The sequence below is a fragment of the Haliaeetus leucocephalus genome, unplaced genomic scaffold, assembly GCF_000737465.1.
Source record: "Haliaeetus leucocephalus isolate CR32 unplaced genomic scaffold, Haliaeetus_leucocephalus-4.0 Scaffold702, whole genome shotgun sequence".
In the NCBI taxonomy this organism is placed as follows: Eukaryota; Metazoa; Chordata; class Aves; order Accipitriformes; family Accipitridae; genus Haliaeetus; species Haliaeetus leucocephalus.
The window spans coordinates 2,911,469-2,935,628 of NW_010973138.1; the positions used below are offsets into that span (position 1 = coordinate 2,911,469).

The 24,160-nt window shown below is 39.7% G+C and overlaps 1 protein-coding gene across 1 annotated transcript in view; it reads left to right on the forward strand.

Moving 5' to 3' along the window:
* DSCAM (Down syndrome cell adhesion molecule) overlaps positions 1-24,160 on the forward strand; it is a 402,368-nt gene that overhangs the window by 339,080 nt on the left and 39,128 nt on the right. Inside the window, exons 22-27 of the mRNA XM_010580406.1 lie at positions 5,356-5,473; positions 6,298-6,461; positions 10,909-11,007; positions 11,580-11,768; positions 14,162-14,452; positions 19,759-19,935. Of these exons, the coding sequence (XP_010578708.1) occupies positions 5,356-5,473; positions 6,298-6,461; positions 10,909-11,007; positions 11,580-11,768; positions 14,162-14,452; positions 19,759-19,935 (1,038 nt within the window). The remainder of the gene's footprint in view (positions 1-5,355; positions 5,474-6,297; positions 6,462-10,908; positions 11,008-11,579; positions 11,769-14,161; positions 14,453-19,758; positions 19,936-24,160) is intronic.

Here is a 24,160-nt window from a genome sequence, read left to right on the forward strand (position 1 = left end):
GTAGATAACCAGTCTGATGATGGAAAATTAACTGCCAGAGCTATTGTCTTGGCTGGCAGTGATGGTGTTTGGAGGGTACTATTTCAACACATGACATAGCTTCCCAATGCATAGGAGTTGCAGACAGGGTTCCTCGGGCTTGTGATGGGAAATTTCATGTCTTTTCTTTGCCCCTTCTCTAGGCTAATGTTTTTATCACATGAAATGGATATTTTTCAACATTGCTGGGAGAAGTCTACAGTAACTACTATGTTACTACTGTAGATCACAATGAACAATTTATCAGTGTAAATACGGGGAGGGTCTAGCAAGGTAGAGAGGCCTACCTAAGCTGGAACAAGCAGGAAAATGCTTGCCCCCCATGCCATTGCTTACAGGTTTTTTTCTGTCAGCTGAGAAGAGTCACTTTCACTTTCTGCTTCTTTCTGGCATTTTTTGCACAGTCTTTCAGATGATCCTTTCTCTTAGTAGCTACACATTGTTAATAGAGTGACCTGAAGAATTTCTGAAAGGCTATGAAATGTCTGAAGGACCTGAAAAATCTGGAGCTTTTCCATTGATTAATTTCTTGTAGGATAACTGCATACTGCATTATGAACAGCAGTGACACCAAAGTTGAGATCTTAAAAAGTGGATGAGGAGTGTAAAGGACATCTGTGAAGGAAGCTCATGAAAAAACACCTCAGGGAAACAGGGCAAAGGTTTCAGCGTGCTTCTCCTTTTAGGCCAGCTGTTACCTCTGTGTAATAAATGGGTGGTGATGAAAACAAAAAAGGGAAACAAAAATAAGCATAAAAATAGATGCTTAAATAAGAGCAAAACCAACTGGTCAACAACATGGTGCAATACTAATAGATTTAGGATACAGGCAAACCCAGGATTGTGCAGGGACCGCTGCACATAACGCACTAGAAGTTCTCTTTCTCCATGTCCTATGCATTTAAAAAGGAGGGAAGTATTCAGACAAGATGAACGCAGAACAATGCAGTTTGCAGGTACCAAGATTCATAACCTCTAGTTATGAGGAAATGTAGTATGCGATTTCTCTCAGTTTGCCAAAAACAGAGAAGTTACAAATTGACCTTCGTGTACTTAAACTGAGCAAGCTTACTAGAAACTGGAATTGATTCTGCTCCTCCAAAGTTAATTTAACATGATTCATGATGACAAATAAGTGAACTTAAAAACAGCTTGTATGAGAACACAAGGGCACTTTAAGGAAAAATAATTAATTACATCAATGCAGACAAGTCAGTGTGAACAAGGCTTTATTTTGAAGGAGGGAAGAGTGCATCCAGTCAGTGTTAGACATAGTAGTGATACTCCAATATAAAGTCTGCATTAGATGATGCTCAGGACAAGCCTCTCTTACATGCACTTAGGACTGAAAAAGTGCTGAGTAATCAATTTGTGGAGGTTGTAATGGATCCTAGGAATACTGAGAGATAGCAATTTTATGAACTTTGGATGTAGCCAGCTTAGAAATTATTGTATCACGTACAAGATTTCCTGTATGAATGCATTGCTGGACCTTTTAGAGAGCTGGGAGGAAGTGGTGGTCAGTGATAAGGGCAGTGGACGCACAATGAAGAAGGATGGGCAAAGCTAATAGCCTTGAAGACCTTTCTCACCCCCCAGTACATCTGAAGCAAGTAAAACATCACAGGGCTAGAAGGAATTATAGCTAAGAACACCCTACAGGCCATTACTGTGAAGTTGCTTTCTTCCTTTTTTTCTCAACTTATTTCACAGTAATTGTCCAAGTAATGATACCATCATGACAGCTAATGAGAGTTAACTTTGAATTGAATTATGTCAACTTAATTATAATCTCTTTAAGAACCCCTTTGAGAACAATGAGAATGTCTAGGTAGGGGTCTGATGTGAAATGGATAGTACAATTTAAATGAAAGCTTAATTCAAGTTAACATTTCTTTCTTTAGTGTCCATTTCTCAGAACAGATTGTTACTCTCTGTAATTAACTGACAAAAATAAGCAAAAAAAACCCCAACAAAAAGAAAATAATCATGGCAATGAAAGTTCAGTCTCCATGTAAGCAGGCTGCACCCCCGCCCCTCAAATTATGCTTCATTGCTGACTTGAAAGTTGTAGGTTTAGCCTATCAAATATATCTAAAAGACAGGAAATTTGCATGCACCTTGTTCCTCTTATTTCCAGAGCATGACTGGTGAAGAATGGCATTTGGCAGCACATGATGATAACAGATCTAGACCCATGACAATCTGATCCTCTGGGGAGAACTCTCTGACTTTAATATTGAGTTTCCCCTGTTCTTGTAGACTACCTGAGCATTGATGTTGAACAGACTTGCCTCCTAGTCTATGTTGCTTTGTGTGTTTAATGTTTTTAAATAACATGGGGGGCTCACATGGTAGTACACACACCCCATTGGTCTGTTTCTTTAATGGTTCATCATACTGGAATACACAGGATATTATTCTGTGAGAAAGTCAATGAAAGAAACTCCTGACCCAGGGTATTCACTGATGGCTTTTGTATATGGATTGAGCTGCAGTGAACTGTCATAGCTCTTGTTCAGTTTTCCTATACAGTTTGCTTTTAAAATTCAGTTGTGTCCTCTAGAGAAAAAAAAAAAAAAAAGTATGTTACAGCCTCTTGCAAAGAATATCTGCCTGTTTCTTATTCTATGGCAGTAAGTGTAGGTAATAGGATTCATAATTTAAACAAATAAACATGCAGAAAACTGCATTAGCATAAGAGTACACTCTTCTGTGAAGGCACCTCTTTATCTTCAATCAATGATTGGGTAATTTGAAAAAAATAGGAACACACAGTGCTAATCCAGTACTATGCCATCTAATGTAAGGCTAGTGGTTAGTCAGTAGGCATGTGGGTAGCTTCGATAACAAAGAGGTAAACCCTTGCCGCTGAATTACCCACATGCTGTGTAAAGCTCCCTTGGCTCTAAAGTGAGACATCTGTGAGATTCAGATGCCTGTTAGCATTTCAAACCTATTGCCTTCAGATGAATTTCACTAGACATCTATTTTGTTTCTAGTTTTCTTCTGTTTGTGTACCTGTTAGCAGTCTCAGAACATTATTGGAAGCTAAGCTATAAAGAAAATTGGAGTTAAGAACTTCAGTGCTGTTTTACCTTCTCTTTTTAAAGCACTCGGTACATGAAAGGAATAAGACAATCCATAGAAAGCTGTGGGTACTTTCACAAAAATAGTGCGGTATGCTTTTGTAATATGCACTTCTGAGTTATGATCTCTGATCTTACCACTGGCTTAGACTTCTGTGAGGCTTGTGTTACTTCCACACATCACTGTAAAATGGGACACACAGGATATTGAAAACCAGGAGCTACAATATAAATGCTCTTTGGAGATCTGATATCCAACCTATGACTTAAGGAAGAATTCACATTGAAATAACTGCTAAAAATAAAGGGATATCACAGAAAGTTTGCTAACCGTGGTGCCATGCCATGCTGAAGGCTTCAGCAGGATTCCCGCATTACATATGCTTTGTCCTAAAGTAACTGGCAGCAGTTGGAAATAGCTGGATATTTCGAGAAACGCTGGAGATGTGGGAAAGCCAGGAAGAAACGGATTAATAGTTAATTTTAAATGAGTTTTCAGGCTTCATGTTACTGAGGGAATTTTGCATGGAGCAAGAATTCAACTTTCTAACCACCATTGCTCAGAATGCACTGCAGCTACTAGGAACAGTCCAGATGCTTACAGATGTGTTTTGTAGATATTCACAGCTGACAGCATCTCCTGCTGCTTTTTAAAGATGGCGTGAGTACCATTAAGCATCTCCTGCAACAAAAACCTGGCACCACTGAAGACAAATAAGCCTTCTAACACTAACTTCAGTGGAGTCAGCATTTCACACCATGTCTCTGGGTAGACTGAGCATTTTTCTGTTTCAGTTTGCCTTTGTTAATAAGCCCATGGGTTGTGGCAGTATAGGCCTGTGTAAATCTTTTCTAGAAGATGTGGCCTTAGGAGTGCCACAGTAGCAAACAAGGCTGTACCATGAGACTTACCCACTGACCAGTGTCTTCGTATCATTCTGGTGTACCACCTCCTCAGGGCAGCACATGCCGCAGCACCGTTCTGCGGGGGCTAAACACTGGAGCTGCCAGAAGGAGGGAGCCAGGGGTCTTCAGCCGCTGTTTAGCCAGGATGGGACATGTCGATGCTTGGCTGTTAGGAAAGTAATGTTGTCCCATTAGCTAACTGTGACTTTGTCCATTACCCTAAATCTTTAAACAGCTACTTCTTGTGTTTTCAGTTAAAATTTTGACCAGAGAAAAATCTCTCAAGAAGCTTAGTCTTCAACAACGCTTGAAGAGAACATAGGCAACACAATCCAAACTGATCATATAATCTATGAAATCTTTTTATGAATATATCAAGTCCCACTACAGCCTACTCAAGTAATTTCCCTGAACTCTTCAAGGGCTGTTCTTTTATGCGTGATTTTTTTTTTTTTTGAGATGAAATGTCCCAGTTATATTTGATGCTGGCTCTCATTTTCGTGTTTTTCTAATTGGTGTCAAATGGGTTATTAAGTATAAATTCTGATCAGTGTGCAAGACTGAAATAGATCAGGATTAAAAATACAGTATTTCGTGTATCCTTATTCAGTATGTGCCTTTGAAATATGTATTTAGAGGCCAACAAGAAGTCTATTTCTGTCAAGGGTCATACTTGAGTAGTAACATACAATGAAGCTCTAACACAACCCTAGTGTTCCTGTATATTATAAACTGAAACTGCAGGAGTGATATTTATGTTGATATATTTAGGTGGTATGAGAGCTGACACAAATTAAACTGACTTAAAAGTTTGTTCATATTTGTGGACTTCAGATAGACACTGCAATGTACTAACACGTACATACATGAAGGTTTATTTTGCTTAATACCATAGGTATTGTAACAGTGATGTATCAATAATTTAACTTTTGTAAAATACCTGTCTACTGTGCACACTTCCTGCTGGAAGCTTGGAGAGAAACATCCCTTGGACACAATTTTTATCCATAATTTCTACTATGAAACGCATAAAAATCAGTAAAGATGATCAATAACTGATTTTGCTCTTTTTCTCTACAGGGACTCTTCCAGTCCTCCATCTATCTTTCTTTTAGTTATTTGTCTTCCATATACTAAAACTATAATATTTGTCCTTGAATAAATAGCTGATATTATTAGTTAAAAGGAATTAGCTTCCTAAAAGCACAGCTGGAAGCAGATTGGTTTGGTTTTCCACATTTAACTCTGGATGTAATTTTCCTTTCCAAGGGCTATATGAATGAACACCTCATTTCAGTCTTTCATGCTCTCTTTTGCTCAGCTCCTGCCAGGATTTTGACATTCAGCGGCACAGTGACAACTCCCTGGATGAAGGACATTGTCCTCCCTTGCAAAGCCGTGGGAGACCCAGCTCCAACAGTCAAATGGATGAAGGATAGGTAACCAGCAACTAAATGTATAGCTCAAATAAAGCTCATTTGCTTAAAATCCTGAGGGCTGCAATAGGGGTGATCCTGGGTGACTGTGTCAGGAAGGAGAATGACCGTTTGCAGGGACTGCACACAGTCACGGTAGACGAGGAGTTCAGAAATTCCTTGAACTAAAACTAATCGGCTGTGGTGATTAGAAAGTATCAAAAGGGAGGAAGAGTTACGAAGAAGGGGTAAAGGTAAACATTCAAAACATAAAACTTAGGAGTCTTTTCTGGTTTAACTTCAGGCACACCAAACAGTTTTAGTCTGAGAAAACAAAATGTCTGATGCATTGAATCGTGCTGTGGAGTTCAGTGTACATGAGTTGCACATATCTTGTCTTCTGTTATTCTGTTTTGATCTTTAGTTTCACAGCTTGACAGAGTCACTTGGAAACACTCATGGACAATAATTTTCATCCAAGCAGTGATACTGCAGTGCTATGAAACCATCTTGTGCATTGATACAAATAGCTATTATTTTACAAGGATGAACTTTGTAGCCAGGAACTGCCTTTTACTCTTATTTTGGCACTTTTATGAAATAGCAGATAGTTAAGGAAGGAGTGAATTTCCATTTTCACTGAAATTGGGGCCAGGATATGTACGTTCTTTAAGCAAATGGTGTGTGTCTCCCAACAGAAAATAGTCCTTTGCTGTCTTTATTACAGAAGACACTTACCCTCCTTTTTTTCTTTCTTTCCCTTCTTAGATGCTTCAAAAAAAAATCCAATTCTGAGTAATTTTGATTGTAACTTCTTTAATGTATGCACTTTGTTTCCTGTGAGGTAGTAACGGGACACCCAGTCTAGTGATGATTGATGGGCGAAGAAGCATCTTCAGCAATGGCAGCTTTGTCATCCGTACTGTGAAAGCAGAAGACTCCGGATACTACAGTTGCGTGGCCAGCAACAACTGGGGATCAGATGAAATAATTTTGAATTTGCAAGTACAAGGTAAGACTATTGGATGTATCTCATTATTGTTATCACAGCTATTAACTGCTATGTGCTGGTAATGCATAGGTATGTCTGTTTGCAGGTGTACGTAAAATATTAGTATTAATGTGTATTAATAAAAATTTCATTCTTCCAAATTAATAAATAAAATATTATGCAGGTGTGGCAGGTTGACCCTGGCTGAATGTCAGGTGCCCACCAAAGCCACTCTATCACTCCCACCTCCTCAGCTGGACAGGGGAGAGAAAATATAACAAAGGGCTCGTGGGTCGAGATAAAGACGGGAGTGATCACTCACCAATTACCATCATGGGCAAAACAGACTCAACTTGGGGAAAATTAACTCAATTTATTACCAATCAACTAGAGTAGGGTAATAAGAAATAAAGCCAATTCTCAGAACACCTTACCTCCACCCCTCCCTTCTTCCCAGGCACAACCTCACTCCTGGATTCTCTACCTCTCCCCCCCAGCAGCACAGGGGGACGGGGATTGGGGGTTACGGTCAGTTCATCACACGTTGTCTCTGCCGCTTCATCCTCCTCAGGGGCAGGACTCATCACACTCTTCCCCTGCTCCAGTGTGGGGTCCCTCCCACAGGAGACAGTCCTCCACAAACTTCTCCAACGTGGGTCCTTCCCACAGGCTGCAGTTCTTCACGAACTGCTCCAGCATGGGTCCCTTCCACAGGCTGCAGTCCTTCAGGCACAGACTGCTCCAGCGTGGGTCCCCCGCGGGGTCACAAGTCCTGACAGAAAACCTGCTCCACCGTGGGCTCCTCTCTCCACAGATCCGCAGGTCCTGCCAGGAGCCTGCTCCAGCGCGGGCTTCCCACAGGGTCACAGCCTCCTTCAGGAACCCACCTGCTCCAGCGTGGGGTCCTCCCCAGGCTGCAGGTGGAGATCTGCTCCACCATGGACCTCCCTGGGCTGCAGGGGGACAGCCTGCCTCACCGTGGCCTTCCCCACGGGCTGCAGGGGAATCTCTGCTCCAGCGCCTGGAGCATCTCCTCCCCCTCCTTCTTCACTGACCTGGGGGTCTGCAGGGTTGTTTCTCTCACATGTTCTCACTCCTCTCTCCAGCTGCCTTTTCTGTCTATCCCAGCAACTTTTTTTCCCTTCTTTAATATGTTATCCCAGAGGCGCTACCACTATCACTGATGGGCTCGGCCTTGCCCAGCGGCAGGTCCGTCTTGGAGCCGGCTGGCACTGGCTCTGTCGGATGCAGGGGAAGCTTCCAGCAGCTTCTTACAGAAGCCACCCCTGTAGCCCCCCGCCGCTACCAAAACCTTGTCACAGAAAGCCAATACAGCAGGTCATTCTGATTCAGTCATCAACATTCATGATATAGCAAATGTTTTGCTTTTGGTGGAATGATTTGCACACTTGCAGTTAAGTCTCTATGTAAGATTTTGTAGGACTGAAAACAGAGTGTTCGCATTCAGTTATCTTCTAGTCCTTCACACAGAAAATATCAGCTTATGCCTTCTCCTTACAAATATTACATGTATCACTTAAATATTCCAAAATTCAGAAAGAGCTGAAGGCCTTTACTTTAGCTTCTTGAAAGCTATCAACAGAAATTTGCCTTTGTACTGAGACCTTGGACAAAAACAACCTTATGCAAGAGCAGAATTTTATTGATGGTGAATATGAGGAAGCATTTAAAAAGAAACACCAGTACACCTTCAACTAGTGCATACTACCAGCTGCTTTTTATATGGATGTTGAAATGTATGTAATGTATCCATTATGGTGTTGATATGTATAAAAGCAATGACAATACAAGAATACACATTAACAGTAACGTGAAGCAGAGCATGTGTATTCACACACCAAGAATTCACTATGCAGATTTCCTTGCTCACTTACACTAAAGTAGATCCTAAGAGTGCTTCAACTGACTGCAGATTGTTGTACCAGAGGGAAGCAAATAACTGAGTTGGGAATATGGGCCATGCTGTGGCCAGTCACTCTTCTGTCCCTTGATACACAACCCAAACTTCTAGTGCAAACACACAAGAACACAGAAAGAGATTGTTTCAAGTGCAGCCCAACTCCCTCTGCATAAACCATTCCACTAAGCCTTGAAACAAATGCCATAGCATATATTAATTTACCTACAATCCAACAGAGCCTAAAGATGCTCTTCTGCAATGCTTGAAGCAAGACCACAACAGGAAGTAGGGAGAGAAAACACTACCAAATGGAAACCTTACATTTATATTTCACTAAGTACTTTCGTAATTTCATATCCTTGCTGTAACTAAAAGCAAATCAAAATTACTTCCTTGAGGGACAGAGAAAGACTGGCATTTAATATATGGGACCACCAGCTTTTGTAGGCAGGGTGAAGCCATGATGAAAGGTTTTACAACAAATCTTTCACAGTATAGTGTGTGCAGTCTCTCTCCATAAAATCAGCCAAATCAGTGAGAATAGTGGAACAAATCCATCTCACATAGGGAATTTTCCTTTAGAGTATAAGCTGTCTTTTTTGTTTTCTTCAGCACTGTTTAGCCCTGTGAGGGCAGTAAAATCAACTTCTCTTTGAACTGGTCCATAGCTGTAAAGCAGCAGCCTCCACTTCATATCAGCACTCATTATTTTGCAATCTGATGACTTGAACGTGAACTGCAGCAGGGAGCTTTTCCTGCAGTTTCACTCTGCAGGTAGAGCCACCCCTTAAACACAGGCAAAGCAGGCAATGTCCTCTGGCAGCAGACTGCTGGACACAGCAGAGCATTTGTGACTTCTATCCTGTCTTGCTTACGGGCTGGTGTCTGTTGAGCAGTAACTACATCAGGGAAACGGCAGCTCCTGCCAGCAGCGGTCACCAACACCACCAGCCCCTTCCCACGCTTCAGTGGCGGTGACCGGAGGAGGTGTGACTGCCCTGTCGTCTCTCCTCCCTGGCTTTCCATCCCAGCGTTGCCACTGCTTCTCAGATCCCTTCCCATGACAGACACTACCCATGCCTCACTCCTTGTTCTTGAGGCAGCAAAGCTCAATTTCGTCTACAGTTCTGAGGAGCTTGGAGACCTCTAGTAACACTGGCTCAGAAAACAATCTGTAAAATGAGCCAGACACAGTGCTACTGTGCATGACCAGAGCAGTGCAAAGGATTAGAAATAGGACCTTCCTTTTCTCCCCCTTTCAATTTCTGAACTCACAACTGCAGATGTAAAACACTTGGGTGAAGTATTAGTACATATTTACCCTTCAGGGCTCTAACAAATATTTGATTAGATCTTTGAAGTTTCAGCTGCCTTTCTTCTCTATTTTAGCAAACACTATCCTCCACAGCCTTACTGGTTTTGTGCCATGGTTCTGGTTACCTCACTTGTACAGCAGGACTAGCTAAATGGTTCAGGCAGAAGTCAAAGATGAGCTCTCCAAACTGTAACTATCATATGATCATATTGGCTCATGATAGATTTGTCAAGGGGAAAAGAAAGCTGGCTACTCTGCCACTTTCTGCCCCTGACCATTGAGTTCTGGAAACCTGGACACTACACACTGGTGTAATTTGGGGTTACTTAGGCTGAGCCTAAACTCAGTTCCCAGTCCTGTTTGCAGTCCCAGTTCCTTGTACAAATTCCGAGTCCCAGTTCTCCCTACCCTGGGCAACTTGTTGAGATATAGCATGGCTCCTTCTCTGCCCTGTCAGGCTGGATTTTCCTCTGAAGGAAACTGGACACTGGGCAGAGGATGGGAGATGAGACCTCTGTCTTACGCCTGCGCTCTGTGAGGAGCTGGTCCTGGGAACCATGCAATTCTCTTGTCCCACAGTTTAGACAGAGCCATAATGTTTATGGGGAGCAGCAAAACTGAACTGTTGCCAGGTTTGTTCAGCCTTTGCTGATAGAGTTGTGACTTCTTTATACCAATAGCCTCAGTGAATAGATGGTGTGATCTGGAAGAAGTATGTATCTGCCTCCGATCACAGATCTACCTATGCTACCTAGTTAGCACTCACAGTTACACTGGCAGAAACTCTTGTTATGCACTTTTTTTTTTCTTCTTTTTACTTTTGCAATAATACCCTGCAAACACATGCATGAGTGGGGCATCATTTGCAAGTGGACATCTGTTTTCCACCACTAAAAATTTGGCTTGTCCCTAAAACAGATATGGAAAATAATGAAAAATAATGATTGGGTAGCTCATATGTCATTTAGGTCTGACAGGACAGATACAAAAATTCAGAGAAAAGCAAGGGTTAAGAACTGAAAGACACAATTGTGTTGAAAATTAAATATAAAAAATGAAATCTTGTCTGCTCTTGTCTTAACCAAGGATGTCAGCTAAACAGACACTTTGACAGAAATAATTTGCATTTTTTGCAACTCAAAACAGTGATTTGATAAACGACTGTTAGAAGGGATTAAGATCACATCTAATAATTTGAATCTATTTTCTATTTTTAACTATTTCCCATCTAGTTCCACCAGACCAGCCAAGACTCACTGTATCCAAAACTACATCTTCCTCTATCACTCTTTCCTGGATACCTGGAGACAATGGTGGCAGTTCTATCCGAGGTAATATAATTCAGGTTAATTGCAACTTCTTAGTAAATTATCATATGTTGATAGGATTAGTATATAATTATGAATGGCTACCAAAAAAAAAGAAAAACAAAGCAATCTGTATTGCTGTCAGTGCTTAATGTGCACTATCATTGTGATAACAGCTTTCAGTAAATTGCAGTTTCTTTTTGTGGTGGTTTAATCACAGATTTAATCACTCTCTTCCAGCATACCCTCAGCTGTTATGACAGTTACTTTCTCTGATTTTCCAGACATGTAATTGCTAACCATTCATTTTTGAGGGTCCAGGTTCATCATCTGGTCTTTGTTGCTGATTGAAGGGTATTTAGAAATGCCTATCCCTTTCTTTTCCCTTTGAAAATGATCATAAAAATGGTATTTAAGCTATCGTAAGGGTAGGCAAACTGTATTGCCGGGTATCTTTTAGTCACGGGAGAGCTGTATGTCTCCCTGTGCACAGGATTTTTCTAGTTTTATTAGGTCTTTAAAATGACTTGTCATATTACCTGCAGAATTTGTGGTTTGTGTCTGGCTTATCATTGCCATCTGTGTTTTTCCTCCAGGTTATATTTTGCAGTACTCAGAAGATAACAGTGAGCAGTGGGGTAGTTTTCCCATTAGCCCTAGTGAAAGGTCCTACCGTTTAGAAACATTGAAATGTGGCACTTGGTACAAGTTTACTTTAACTGCTCAGAACGGAGTGGGGCCAGGACGCATCAGCGAGATCATTGAGGCCAAAACGCTTGGAAAAGGTATGTTGATTTCCATCCCCTTTGCTCACCTAAAGCTCTTGCATTCTGCTGTAGATCTTGGTTTGATGAGAAGACAGACTTGGATATTTTAATATTACTGGCTTTGGAAACATTTCCAGATGTGTCCATGCTGTGACAGAAGAAGCTGTCGCTGCGGGACTTGAAGCCATACTGGCTGATATTCTATCCTTATTTCTCTAATAATTTTTTTCTAAGATGGGTTGGCAGATATTTGGGAAAGGAGTGTCTCCACTGTCATAGGCTATAGCAATTCCAACTACTGCTATTGCCATAAGGAAATTTTTTCTTCTCTTCTTGAAAAAATTCAGGGGTTTATTTGTCTGGATGTTGAAGGAAGAGGGGGGAGTATATTTATTTGTGGAGGAAATAGAGCCAATGTCTTATTTCTGCTCCAAGCTGGTATTGCAGAAGCCATGCAAGCAGCACCCTTTGGAACAGGATAAGTGTTAGAAACAAAGCAAAAGTTTGCATAAAGCTCTGCACATCAAAACAGCCAAAATTTGTGGAATTCTTAGCTAACTCAGCAATGTGTCCTGCTTGCTGAGGGTAGTTCCACCTTGCACATATGTGTCAGAATTATGAGGAAATTTGGCAACAGACCCACTTAAAGATGCAGTTTAGGAAGTTTTACCGCTAAGTCAACAAAGCGCAGTAGTTTTGCATAATGGTCTGAAGATCACCTCATCTTGCAGCTCTTCACCGGTTGTAAGAAATACTCTCATTTGGGAGCATTTTCATAATGAAGATAGTTTACTCTGATAGGTATGTCTGCCCTTCTCTATGCTCTTCATCACACCTGTGCTGTTGCAGATCTCCCAAGCATCACAGCAAGGTGGACATTTCATTTGACACTCAGTGGCATAGGGAAGACCTTGTATGCAGTAGATGTGAATGGTTTGACTTGCTGAAGCCCAGGGGAGACTGCAGGTCAGCTGCATACATGCTGAGATTATTGGTGGCCAGGGAGAATGGTCTGCTGACCTTAAAGAAAGGGACATTTAAAGAAGTAGAAGTTGAGCATTCTTATTTTCATTGCATAAAAGTAAGGTTTGCATATGCTTCAAATAATGTCTAAATGGATCATGAGAAAGCAGATCTCTCAACCTCTTGAGTTTCTCTGGGACTTGATATATATGCCTGGAAACTACCTGTGTTACATTTACAGAGTGAATCAGGTACAGTGTGAGTTAGAATGCTGAGATCATTCTTAGTCATGTAAGAGCTCCAGAAGCATTTCTGTCCAAAGCTATGAACAGAGCCAGTTGAAATAGTTCATAACACATGGCAGGAATCACCACTTTTGTTTAGATTCCTGTAGAATTTAGAAAAGAGAGTACATTTCGGTACATCTCATCAAAGCACAAGAATGGCAAAAAGACCCCCATAGGATAAGTTATGCTTTATTATATAGCATATATGTATGCTATATAATATAGATATATAGATATCTACTATATAGAATAAAATAGCACATTAGAGATTATTTTCATCACATTAGATTCCTATAGTAAAAATACTGGTTTTGGTAAGCGGTTAGCAATAATACTTTTAAGTACACTACAGCAGTATTTAATATAAATAACATTTGTTGATGACCTGTCTTGTCCACCTACTCTCATTATTTCAATTCTAAGATGCCATTTTTACTGTCATTACTCCTGTATTATGTATTACTGTCAAAAAAACTTTAATGTCTGTATCAACAGAAACCAACATTTGATCCCAAATCAGGACAAGTAAATAGAAATGTCAGCCTCTTTCTGAATGGAAACTTCTTAACTCAAAAATACAAAATTCAAAGTATATATTATTTTCAAATGTTTCATGTGCAATGTCAACATATTAATATTTTTAAAAAATTTATGTTTACTTGCAAGTTCTTCAAAATTGTAATTTTCTGCAAATGAAAGCCTCTGTACTCTCAAAAAAATTGTGTTCAATTTCACTTCAAAAGAAGACTAGAGCACCAGTGGACAATCTTCAAGTGTATTTGTCTTTTATAGTATTTCTATGTAGTGTTCTGAACCCTTTTTTTTGTCTTAGAAGTGAGCAGGGGCATTTACTGATATGAAGTGTCTGCACTAGATTTACAAGCTGGGTCACGCCAGTCCATGCAAACTGTCAAGTCAGGTCTATGCAGAGATGTATGGATATTTTTTTCACATATAGATTTGAAAATACAGGTTTGTGATTCTGGCACAAAGTATGAAAAAACATTTAAGGCACCAGAGGAAAAGAAGTTGAGTGTATAGATATTAAGTTTAAGATGATGTTAAGACTGTCCTAGAAATTATTCTCTTAATTTTATATTTTTGAGAGTCCTGTATCTGTAATACTTAAGCATTTTGCTTGAACTATATCATTGCTTCTAGAGCCACAGTTTTCAAAGGAACAAGAGCTCTTTGCTAGTATCAACACCACGAGAGTGAGGCTGAACCTGATAGGCTGGAATGATGGTGGCTGCCCCATCACCTCCTTCACCCTGGAGTACCGGCCATTTGGGACAACAGTCTGGACAACCGCTCAGCGGACATCCCTGTCAAAGTCCTACATACTGTACGACCTGCAGGAGGCAACCTGGTATGAACTGCAAATGAGAGTGTGCAACAGTGCTGGCTGTGCAGAGAAACAAGCCAAATTTGCAACACTCAATTACGATGGCAGTAAGTATATCTTTTTATTTATATCTGAGATACTGTTTTTACTCTAGTTTCTTGGGTGATTTTTTTTGCTTGTCTTTCTTTTTCTCCCCCATAAAACCCTTTTTGAACCTGCTAGCCATGCTGACAGAAGGATAACAGTCTCAAAGACATAAAATGCCTACTGATTTCATGACAATAGGCTGCCAGCAGAAAAGAAGAATTGTTTATTTGGCCTCACTGAGGAAAAGCTCCAGCACCAAAGTCAATCAACCATGAGACATGTAACAATAGGACACTAGGTGTCATTAGTTCCAGCGGTCTCAGAAGCACTTGCTAGTATTTCATGCATCTCTTCCATGAAATTTTTGTCTCCCATACAATTGGTTCCTGCAGCCATTCACAGCACCGACTGGCCTCATTACTATTCCATGCAATGTCCTTGTGACACAGCTCAAAACCCATTAAGGGACACAACGGAGCAGCTAACTAGCTTGTCGTCCAGGAAAGCCTCCGGACAACACCCTCCAAGGGCAAAGCAATGACAATGCTATTATCCCTACTTACAGACAGGGGACAGTGAAACTAATGGCCGTGACAGATGGCTCTGTCATGCCCAGCAGCAGGGCACGGGGGATGAAGGAATTGTTGCGTCTTGCCCTTCTACCAGGGGTTAGCGCCCACCCTGCAAAAGCCAGAACAAGAAGGCAAGAGGAAACATGCCAATTTGTCAGTCGCTCCAGCTCGTATCCTGGCATGTTTATTGAAAGTGGTGGTGGCACATGTGTGCTTTTGCTGGCTTTATAGTGGGAAATGGATGTATTTCTGGCGAAAAGGCAGTACAGATGGCTCCAGATGGCAATCTCTTGAATTGCTCTAGCGTGAATTGCCAAAGCTTTTCTGGAGACACTCAGTGTAAAATGTTGTTGTGTTGCCAGGGATATTGTGCTGTATCGTGCAACCACTTGGCAACATCTGTACTGTAAATTAAACAGCAGGATTAGTGAGCAAGTTAAAACAAGAACTGGTAATTGTCCAGCGACAGCACCAATTTGCTAATTGTTCATAACTCTGTGTTGGTAACACATCTCCCTGCCACAGTTTTGTCCTACAGAAGCCAGCAGTCTCCAAGACAATACCCATGTATGGTTCAGGGAAGAGCAAGAAACAGGGACCATTCCCAGTAAGAAGTGTGGGATATGAATCAGGCAGGGTTTAAACCTCAGCATCTTCCACATCCTCTCATGCTATCCCAGTTTTTGCGCTAGGTACTCATCAGTTCTTGCAGATAATTAACAACACATGCCCTCACAGCTCACCCTTTTGCAAAAAGCACATCCTTTCATCTTTTTCTGTGAAAATATAATTTTGGTAAGCTGCCACACAGGCCTCATGTTATTTCAGACAGTCTAAAAAATTAAGAGAAAGATTTTGTCTCAGCACTTTAGAGGCCTACAGGAAACCAAGATCCAAGCAGTTATTATACAAATGCTGCCAGGTCTTGCCAGGTAGACTTAGGACCTGTTTTACTGAGCAGTATAAAAGTTGTCAATAATAACTGTTTCAAGTATTATGAGTTAATTTCTTGCCACTCTACTTAGCCTATCCTCTTTTCTTTCCAGTACCTTGCTACAGGCAGCATCCAACTTTCAGTGATCATTTTTTACATCCACAGTTATTGATACATATATATGACTGGGGCAAACAGTCTTAAGCCATACCTGAAAATGAGATTATATGAAAATGCAGGTCCAGAGCCTGAAACTCTCACTGACAGCAGTGAAATCAAATGTATTCTTATGATGAACTGGTTTGAAATGTTGTCAGACTCTGCTTTTTTGTTAGGTGATGATACTTAGCATGGTTTCACACACTGTGACCTGCACACTGTTTGATTTTGTGTGTTGCTGTATGGCATCTTTAAAAGTGAGATAATGAAACAATAAAAATGTTTGTAGCATTAAATTTCCTGGGCCACTGCTTCTGGTCAGCTAGAAAATTTCTCATTTACAGCATTAATGGTTTTGTTTGTCAAGCATGCCCTGCCAGGACTATAGTGTGCCTTAGAGAGGCAACATGTTCTCAAACACTGACCGCAAGTTTAAGAGAGGAAAACATGGATAGAAAAACAAATTTCAGTTTCCAAATTTTCTGAATTCATTACATTTGATGCAGAAGGAAAACGATAAACATTATTATTATTATTATCATTATTGAAAATTAAGATAGTCTGTTTCCACATAAAAGATTTCATAGAAGAACTATTCCAGTGCTTCTAAAGCAGAAGTTGTCCCTACAGAATCCCAGCTCCTCATTCATTTGTTCCTTAGTAAGCTGTGTAGGCTTAAGGCACTTCAGAGCTGGAAAACAGTGTCTGATTAGAAATCAACATTTTCTGTCAATACTTCACACAGAAACTTTTGCTTTCATAGAGAGTGAATTTTTCATTTACAGAAAGCATGCCAGTGGAAACTTCTTGGCCAGCTCCACTTTTGAGTGCTGACCCTACCTCTACCATTGATTCGTCTTGTGATGTAAGATTAATCCCTTCCAGCTTCTAGGGGTCACAGCTGCCCTTAGGATAAAACAGATGCAGGAGGAGTACTTTGAAGATTAGATAATATGTGTATGAAAGTTCTAGGATACCAAATGCTAAGAACAGGCCTAGGAGCTTTAGCAGTCTTAAGATGAAGCCTTTGTAAACTTCGTAGAAATCCTTGAGTTATGTGGTCTTTCAGTCATTCTGTTTGGAGTGCAGTAGCTGATTGTTATCTGTGATAGAGCTCCTGAGAAATACCATGGCTAAGTATCCTTTACCTTAAATCTCTTCGTAGTGAATTAGGTCAAAAGGTTAATGACAGATCTACGTGCGGCTTTTTGCTTTCTGTTCATAGATATTTCAGCTAACCATTTTCAGCTTACAGATTTTATGACCTTCCTGCCCCTTGTTTTTCAGAACATTTGCACTCAATACTTAAGGAGTTATTTTTAGCAATGTGCAGCTGTAGTGTGCAGCACTACAAGCAAAGCAGCTTCCTGACTCAGAGATCAGCTACTCAGTAGCCCTGACATTAAATCAGATCAGCTTGCTAGCTGTTCTAAACTATGTTAACTGATTCTAGCCCACCAGGGGACTTCCTACCATGAGGACCAGTTAGGACATGGAAAATACTTGGTAGTCCTAAAGTCACAAGGTGCAATGGGAGATGCTGGAAGGGCTGCAACACAGGGGAAAATGGGGCCAGAGACATTCAAATTACAGCTTCTATGAAGCATCAGTAAAGCAGGCTAATAAAGGGCGATGATGGTGAATTGACCTGGAAAAAAAAACCTCCCAAATTTCTGGGACTGTTCTGAGAAAAGCTTTGACTATTCCACTCATAGCCAACACCTAGAATGACAACAAAAGTTTAAATGGTGTTTTCTCAATGGATAGCAGGTTCAGTTTTGGTAATTTCTAATACAATTGCTGAATATCCACAAATGGATAATGTGAAGGATATATAAACTTGCAGTATGTTTTTTTAATTAAGCTTGTACTGCCTGTATATAACATTATGAGGTTTACACTTTATTTGGAAGAGGTATGGAAAATGATAATCACTTACCTAAACACTTAAGATTTAACTGAAATTAAGGCCACTCTTAATTTGATTTTCATTAAAGTATTAAGAAGAGCAAGACATAATTTTAGGTAATCTTGAACCCAACAGTCCTTAGCCAATCGTCTGTGTGACTTTAATTCAGAGCAAAATTTGGCCCTTTAGTATTCAGGAGGGTTTAGGAGGATTTAGAGGCAGTTATTAGTATTACCTTCAGGAGCTTGAAGTCCTTTCCATTTCTTCATCTGATCATTTTCTTTGCCTTTAGAGTAGTGCAAAAACTGCATCTCAGTTAAGACAAGATAAAAAAATCCTGCTGTGCATTTATTCCAAGAAATGGAAAATTAGAAAAAGAAGGAAAATTATGGGGAAGAACTGCAATGGAACAGTAGAAAAATATTCAAAATGCAATTGTAAGAAAATAAATTTTCCAAAGTACCTGATATAGGTTTGGATGGTTGTACCTTTTCTGTTTTCCTCCCTTTAGGGAACTACTCTTCTCATTATATGCAACTCAAATAGCTCTTCTGAAAAAATATGACTTAGAATTCTACATTTTCACTGTGGTTATGGCATCACATTGTACTACATCATAGCACAATTTTTTTTTCTTATACTGTATGGTACATAATGAGATATAACTATATCGCTCAATGCAGCAATTAAAATGTAAAAAGGATGTGCCTGTTTTTCTATCTCACCGTCCTATCCTTTTAGCAAGTAAGTAGCCACTTTTATGTTTCAGTAGCTGGTTAAAATTGAATAGCTTCCATCGAAAGTCATCACAGTTCACAATACTTGCGTGTTTCTACCCATTTCAAACAAATCTGCATTTTATAGCCTCATTTGTGGTTGCATTCAGCAGTTTAATAGTAATCAGGAAATGAGTGAGAAGTCTTCCATGACTAAACAGCCTTCCAAAGAAAGTGCTGCATTCTTCTCACATCCTTTAGAAGTAAAGAAAAAAAGAATGGAAAAGTTCAAGTATTATATATCACCGGGAAGCTAGTTATATTCAAAATGCAAATATGTCCCAAAATGAAAAAGTGAGCTGCCTGCCAATGCCAGTAGTTTGTAGATTCATTTCCCTCAATTCACTCTCAAAATTTGATTGTTTCTATCCAGTGTTACTCTCCTGTTTTACTGATGAGTATAATGTCAGCCACTCTTTAGCAAATTAGCATCAGGTTGGCTATCTGAATTTCAGATCAATATCACTGCTGCACCCCTAAGATGTGATATAAGAAAGCTTCTGTGCAAAGGATTCATCTGATGTATGTAGCACAAAATGAGCTTTGTCAAGTATGTTCCTTACAAAGAAAAGCCCAGCAGAAAGTATGAATATGTCGCAGCAGTGCTATTTTCCCATAGTAAGGAGTAACTTACATAGGTAGTAATTCTGAGATCTCTTACAGCTTTGTAATGGTTTAATATGACTTAAAATTAATCATAGCATTTGACTGTATAATGGGCATGGTTTTCTTTCATCAGTGAATGCACTTCTCGATTTCTGATAATCTGTGAGTCTCTGCAGTCAGCACCTTGTTACCAGTGTGACTGGTGACATGTGCGTGGCCATTACACATGCAAACGCAGCATCTGCCCTGAACATGACAAATCCGTCTTAATGTTCTGCATGCAGCTGAAGCATATAACATGCCATATTCCCTGAAAACTCAATCTTTTGTCTTCATTAATAGGCATCTAATATCATGACACTGTTTCCAGGTACAATCCCTCCACTCATTAAGTCAGTTGTGCAAAGTGAGGAAGGGCTGGCAACCAACGAAGGGCTAAAGATGCTGGTGACCATCTCCTGTATCTTGGTTGGGGTCTTGCTGCTTTTTGTGATGCTGCTGATCGTGCGGCGGAGGAGGAGGGAGCAGAGACTGAAGAGGCTGCGAGGTAAGATGAGAGCTGTGGCACTTATGTCTACATATGCGTATCCCCTGAACATGAAAGTACAAGTGGGGCTGCATGTGACCAAACTGTTCAATCCCCAGTTGGTATAATTTTCCTACAATATGTAACAGACATGAAGCAACAAAGCATATGTGTTTTCTACAGAAATTCCTTCTTTTTCTTTTGGTAGTAAGTTTCTAAAAAATCACTCATGTATGCATTGTTATTATTTTGCATGGGGGAAAGGACAATAATTGCCATGTGTTGGTGTTTGTTTGTTTTCCTTTCTTTGTTGTTGTTTGTTTCCCTTGTGAATGGTCTCAATAATCTAAAATCATATTTTTTTGTCAAAGGATAAAATCCAATGTTCTGAAGATGGGGGGATTTCAGTTTTCCAGCAGATGCAAACCATGATTCCCAAATTGTAAAGTGAAAGTAGCCACATGTTAGTAGGTTAGAAAACACAACCAGATATTCTCAGATTTGTTACCACATCTTTTTCCCTATGATGTGTTATAACAGAACTCTTACAAGAACACTTCATTGTTCACTGACCTTTCATTGTCACTGATCTGTACTTTTCTCCAATCCTTATTAAAATTCAGGTGTTTGCTATGTGAATAAGTTTTAGAACTGTGAATTTTTTCAACTTTATCAGTCTTCTAGTAAATACCCCTGGCTGAGCCACAAGCAGGTTTTTGACCCTTGCAGTCTGCCGCTTCTGCACTTGGCCCTGCATGTTTTGCACTAGCACACAACAGCAGACCTTACACTGAAGGTATTTGGGAAAAAAGCCTTTCAAATCACATACTGAATAAATAGAAAAGCAGTTTATAACCTGCAAAAATAAGTCTAATCATTTCCAAGAGCCACCAAAATGTTTAGTTACTTGTATTTTAACCAAAATGTGATTGTGATATATATTAAAGCCAGGACCAACCCTGTGTATTCCATCTCACCTTAGCACCTACGTGTCTTTCTTTTGGGTCTCATTTTGTCTTTTGTAACAATATTTTTGATGTTTTTACAAAGAGACAGGGATACAGGGATTTTAGGCATGGGCAAATTTGTAGATCAAAGAGGACAACTAGCCTTATGGTTCATACACAGCTCTGGAAATCAGGGCATCTGAATGCTTTAGCTTCTATAATAAATTTCTCATTCAAATCTTTTTAAGTCATTTACCTCTGTGCAGCTTTTTTCACCAAAAAAAAAGTGGTAGGTTAAGGGTGAAGAAAGTATTATCTTATCTTGTCAGAAATACTGTGGAATTCCATCCAGTAACAAGCAGGATATTTTGAGCTCCTTGGCTCCAGGAAATGATGGCTATGCACATTTAGTTTTTTCATGGTTTATTTACAAGTATTCATCGATTCTTGAGTTACAGTCCCTTAAGAAGGCTGATGATCACTGGCCAGTATGGCTTTTGCATAATGTAAGACTTCTCTGAATTATTTCCTCTAAGAATATAGGAATTTCAAAAAATATCTGAGCTTCACTTAAACATACGCAGTGGCAAAGAATTCATCAGTACTTTTGATAAAAGTCATCAGGATTTAACTACCGTTTCTGTAAAACCTGTGTCTCACTACTTATCTGAATTTGTCAAGCTATGGCTTGGCATCCCAGCCATCTGGTCCTGTTATACTTCTTTCTGGTGTACAAGGACTGAAATTCATTTTTGTATCATATTTTCAGTCTCTGAGGGTATTCCTTTTACATGGTGGTAACCAAGTAATTTCTTAATGTTTTAATTGGTAAATGAAACAGATGAATCTTCTTTAATTTTTCTCTCTAGTTTTCCCATCATTTATTAATTTCAAGGCTTTTATCTGGTCCCTTTGCAATCTTTAGGTAGCTTTCCTCATCTGTGTATGCTAGAAATTAACATAATCTTCCAGCAACAGACAGCATCAGATAGAGAGATAACAGCCTTTCTTCTTTCCCTTATGGTCTTCTGTCTATATCTGCAAGGATCACCTTTTTGGGTACAGTACTGTTTTAAGAATTTGCATTTAACATCTTATCCCTTGAGAGCATCTGACAATTCTCTGATTACAGTACAACAGGATAACATTCTCCATTGTATAGCTATGGTGTGTATTCTTGATATATGACCTCATACAGGTATCAACAGATACATTGCTAACTTGTGGCCAACCTACCTGATGATCCAGATTGTTATGCCTTAGTGACCTGGCATTTTCATATTTTAGCTACCTAATTCTTGTGTCATTTTCAAACTTTTATCAGATATTATTTCATTAACTCCAGACAACTGAAGTACCAACAGTGTCATGTCCTATGGTGCCTGATGAAAATTAATATTAAACAATGATTCTCTGCCTAAAATTGTGTTTTGGATATGTTGAAACCCATGTAAAATGGCTGCTGTGATAATTTTTTGTATCATGCTACTTTGCTACTAAAATATTTTGAGGTACCGAAACTTTGCTCTAGAGAAATATAAATATAAATATAATACTTTAACATTATTTAATAGTATCTCAGTGAGAGTTTCTTCAGTGTCATCAATTCTCAGTGAATTTTAATCTCATTTTTAAAAAATCAACTTTGTTTCACATGGCTGATTGACCACAAGTTTATATTGCTGGGCCTCAATTATTCCAACTACTTTAATCCATTTCATCAAGCTTCATTCCATTTTTTTCATCATTTTGCTCATTGCCCAGATCAGATTGATAGGATTCAGTAATTCATAATTTTTTTGTTCATTCTTTTTGAAGACTGATCCCATATTAACCATTTTCTGCTCTTCTGGAGGTTACTTCATGTTCTTAACGTCTTACTGACGATCAGTATTGCTGTTCCAAAGAACTCCTTAGTAAGTTCTCTAAAAAAATCCTATGTACAAGTTTTTCTCATCTCCTAACTAAAAACCCTGTTTTGCTTTAGTAGTTGTTGTGTTCAACTTTCATCTGAATTAGTTTTGAAATTGAAATCCTGTCATTATGACTTGATATGTATCACCTGGTGGGGTTTCTTTGAGGCACAGGACTCATTTTTCCCAAATCATGATTCCACCATCAACTTTCCTCTAGTCTACATCAGAAATAATAGTTCCCACAGTGGGACCTTCTAAAAGAATTTATACAAGTTACAGCTGTAATTCTTGCTTTTGTGGCTCCAGTAGATGTGTTTTCTTTGAACCTGCTTGACAAAAAGGAGTGGGAATTGCAGATTTATTTGCAGTACATTCTGTATGCAAACATTTGTATCTGTGCTTATAGACAATGGGTTTGTGACTCCAGTTTCTGTGGGGCAAATGTAGCATAAGGACAACAGTCTCTCCATTCCTAATCCTTTTACTCCTTGTTTTAGCACGTAGGGACAGGTAACTCCCTCCTCCTGTGTCACACCCAGTATGATTTATTTCTTGAGGAGTACTCTGTTTAGAAAGAAAGCTTAGTTTTCAGCAAAGCCTTGATTTTTGCTCAGTTTAGTAGTTCCACAGGTCAGGCCACAAGAAGGTCAATTGACTGCTGGAGTTCATGCAGCCATTCAGTAGGTCAGCATATATTATAACAGAGAAACCTGATGACTTACCACTCTTTCTCCTTACTATTAACCTAGCTCCACTACTACCATAATAGTTTTCCCTTTGTTTTTAAATCCAACTCACCTTAATCCAAGCAGAAAGTATCAGTGGAGCATGATAGTTCAGAAGTGCCAGCATACAAGATAAAACTGTATCACGGCCCCTGATTTCCCAGGGGGCAAGCCAAATGCGTTAAGAATTTTAAAGGTGGCTGCCCCAGTAAATGGAAGTAAGGGCTGCCGCTGGGTCCATGCCTGTTGGCGCAGCCGTGTGTCAAACCCACGGCGAGGAGCAGTTTGTCTTTTTCACTAAGGTATGGGGTGATATTTGGCTGGAGCGGGAAATCATCCCCTTCACTCTGTCATTCATGGCCTCCCTGAGCCCTGTTTTGCCCACCTGAAAGCTGGGAGATAGGATGCTGGCAGAGATACTGGCTCATTTTATGAAGAATTCTCAGTTTGCTGATCAAAACTATAATGTAGGAAATACACATTACAATCCGTATTCTATACTCATTGGTTTGTGAAACCAGCATTTCTCCTATAGCTGATGTTTTGGACACACTGTTACCATATTCAGTTGCTTTTAGGCTTCGGGATTTTGCTTTGACAGATACATAAGATCCCTTATCTTCTTGGGGTGTTTGTTTTGGTCCAGTCCTACACCGGC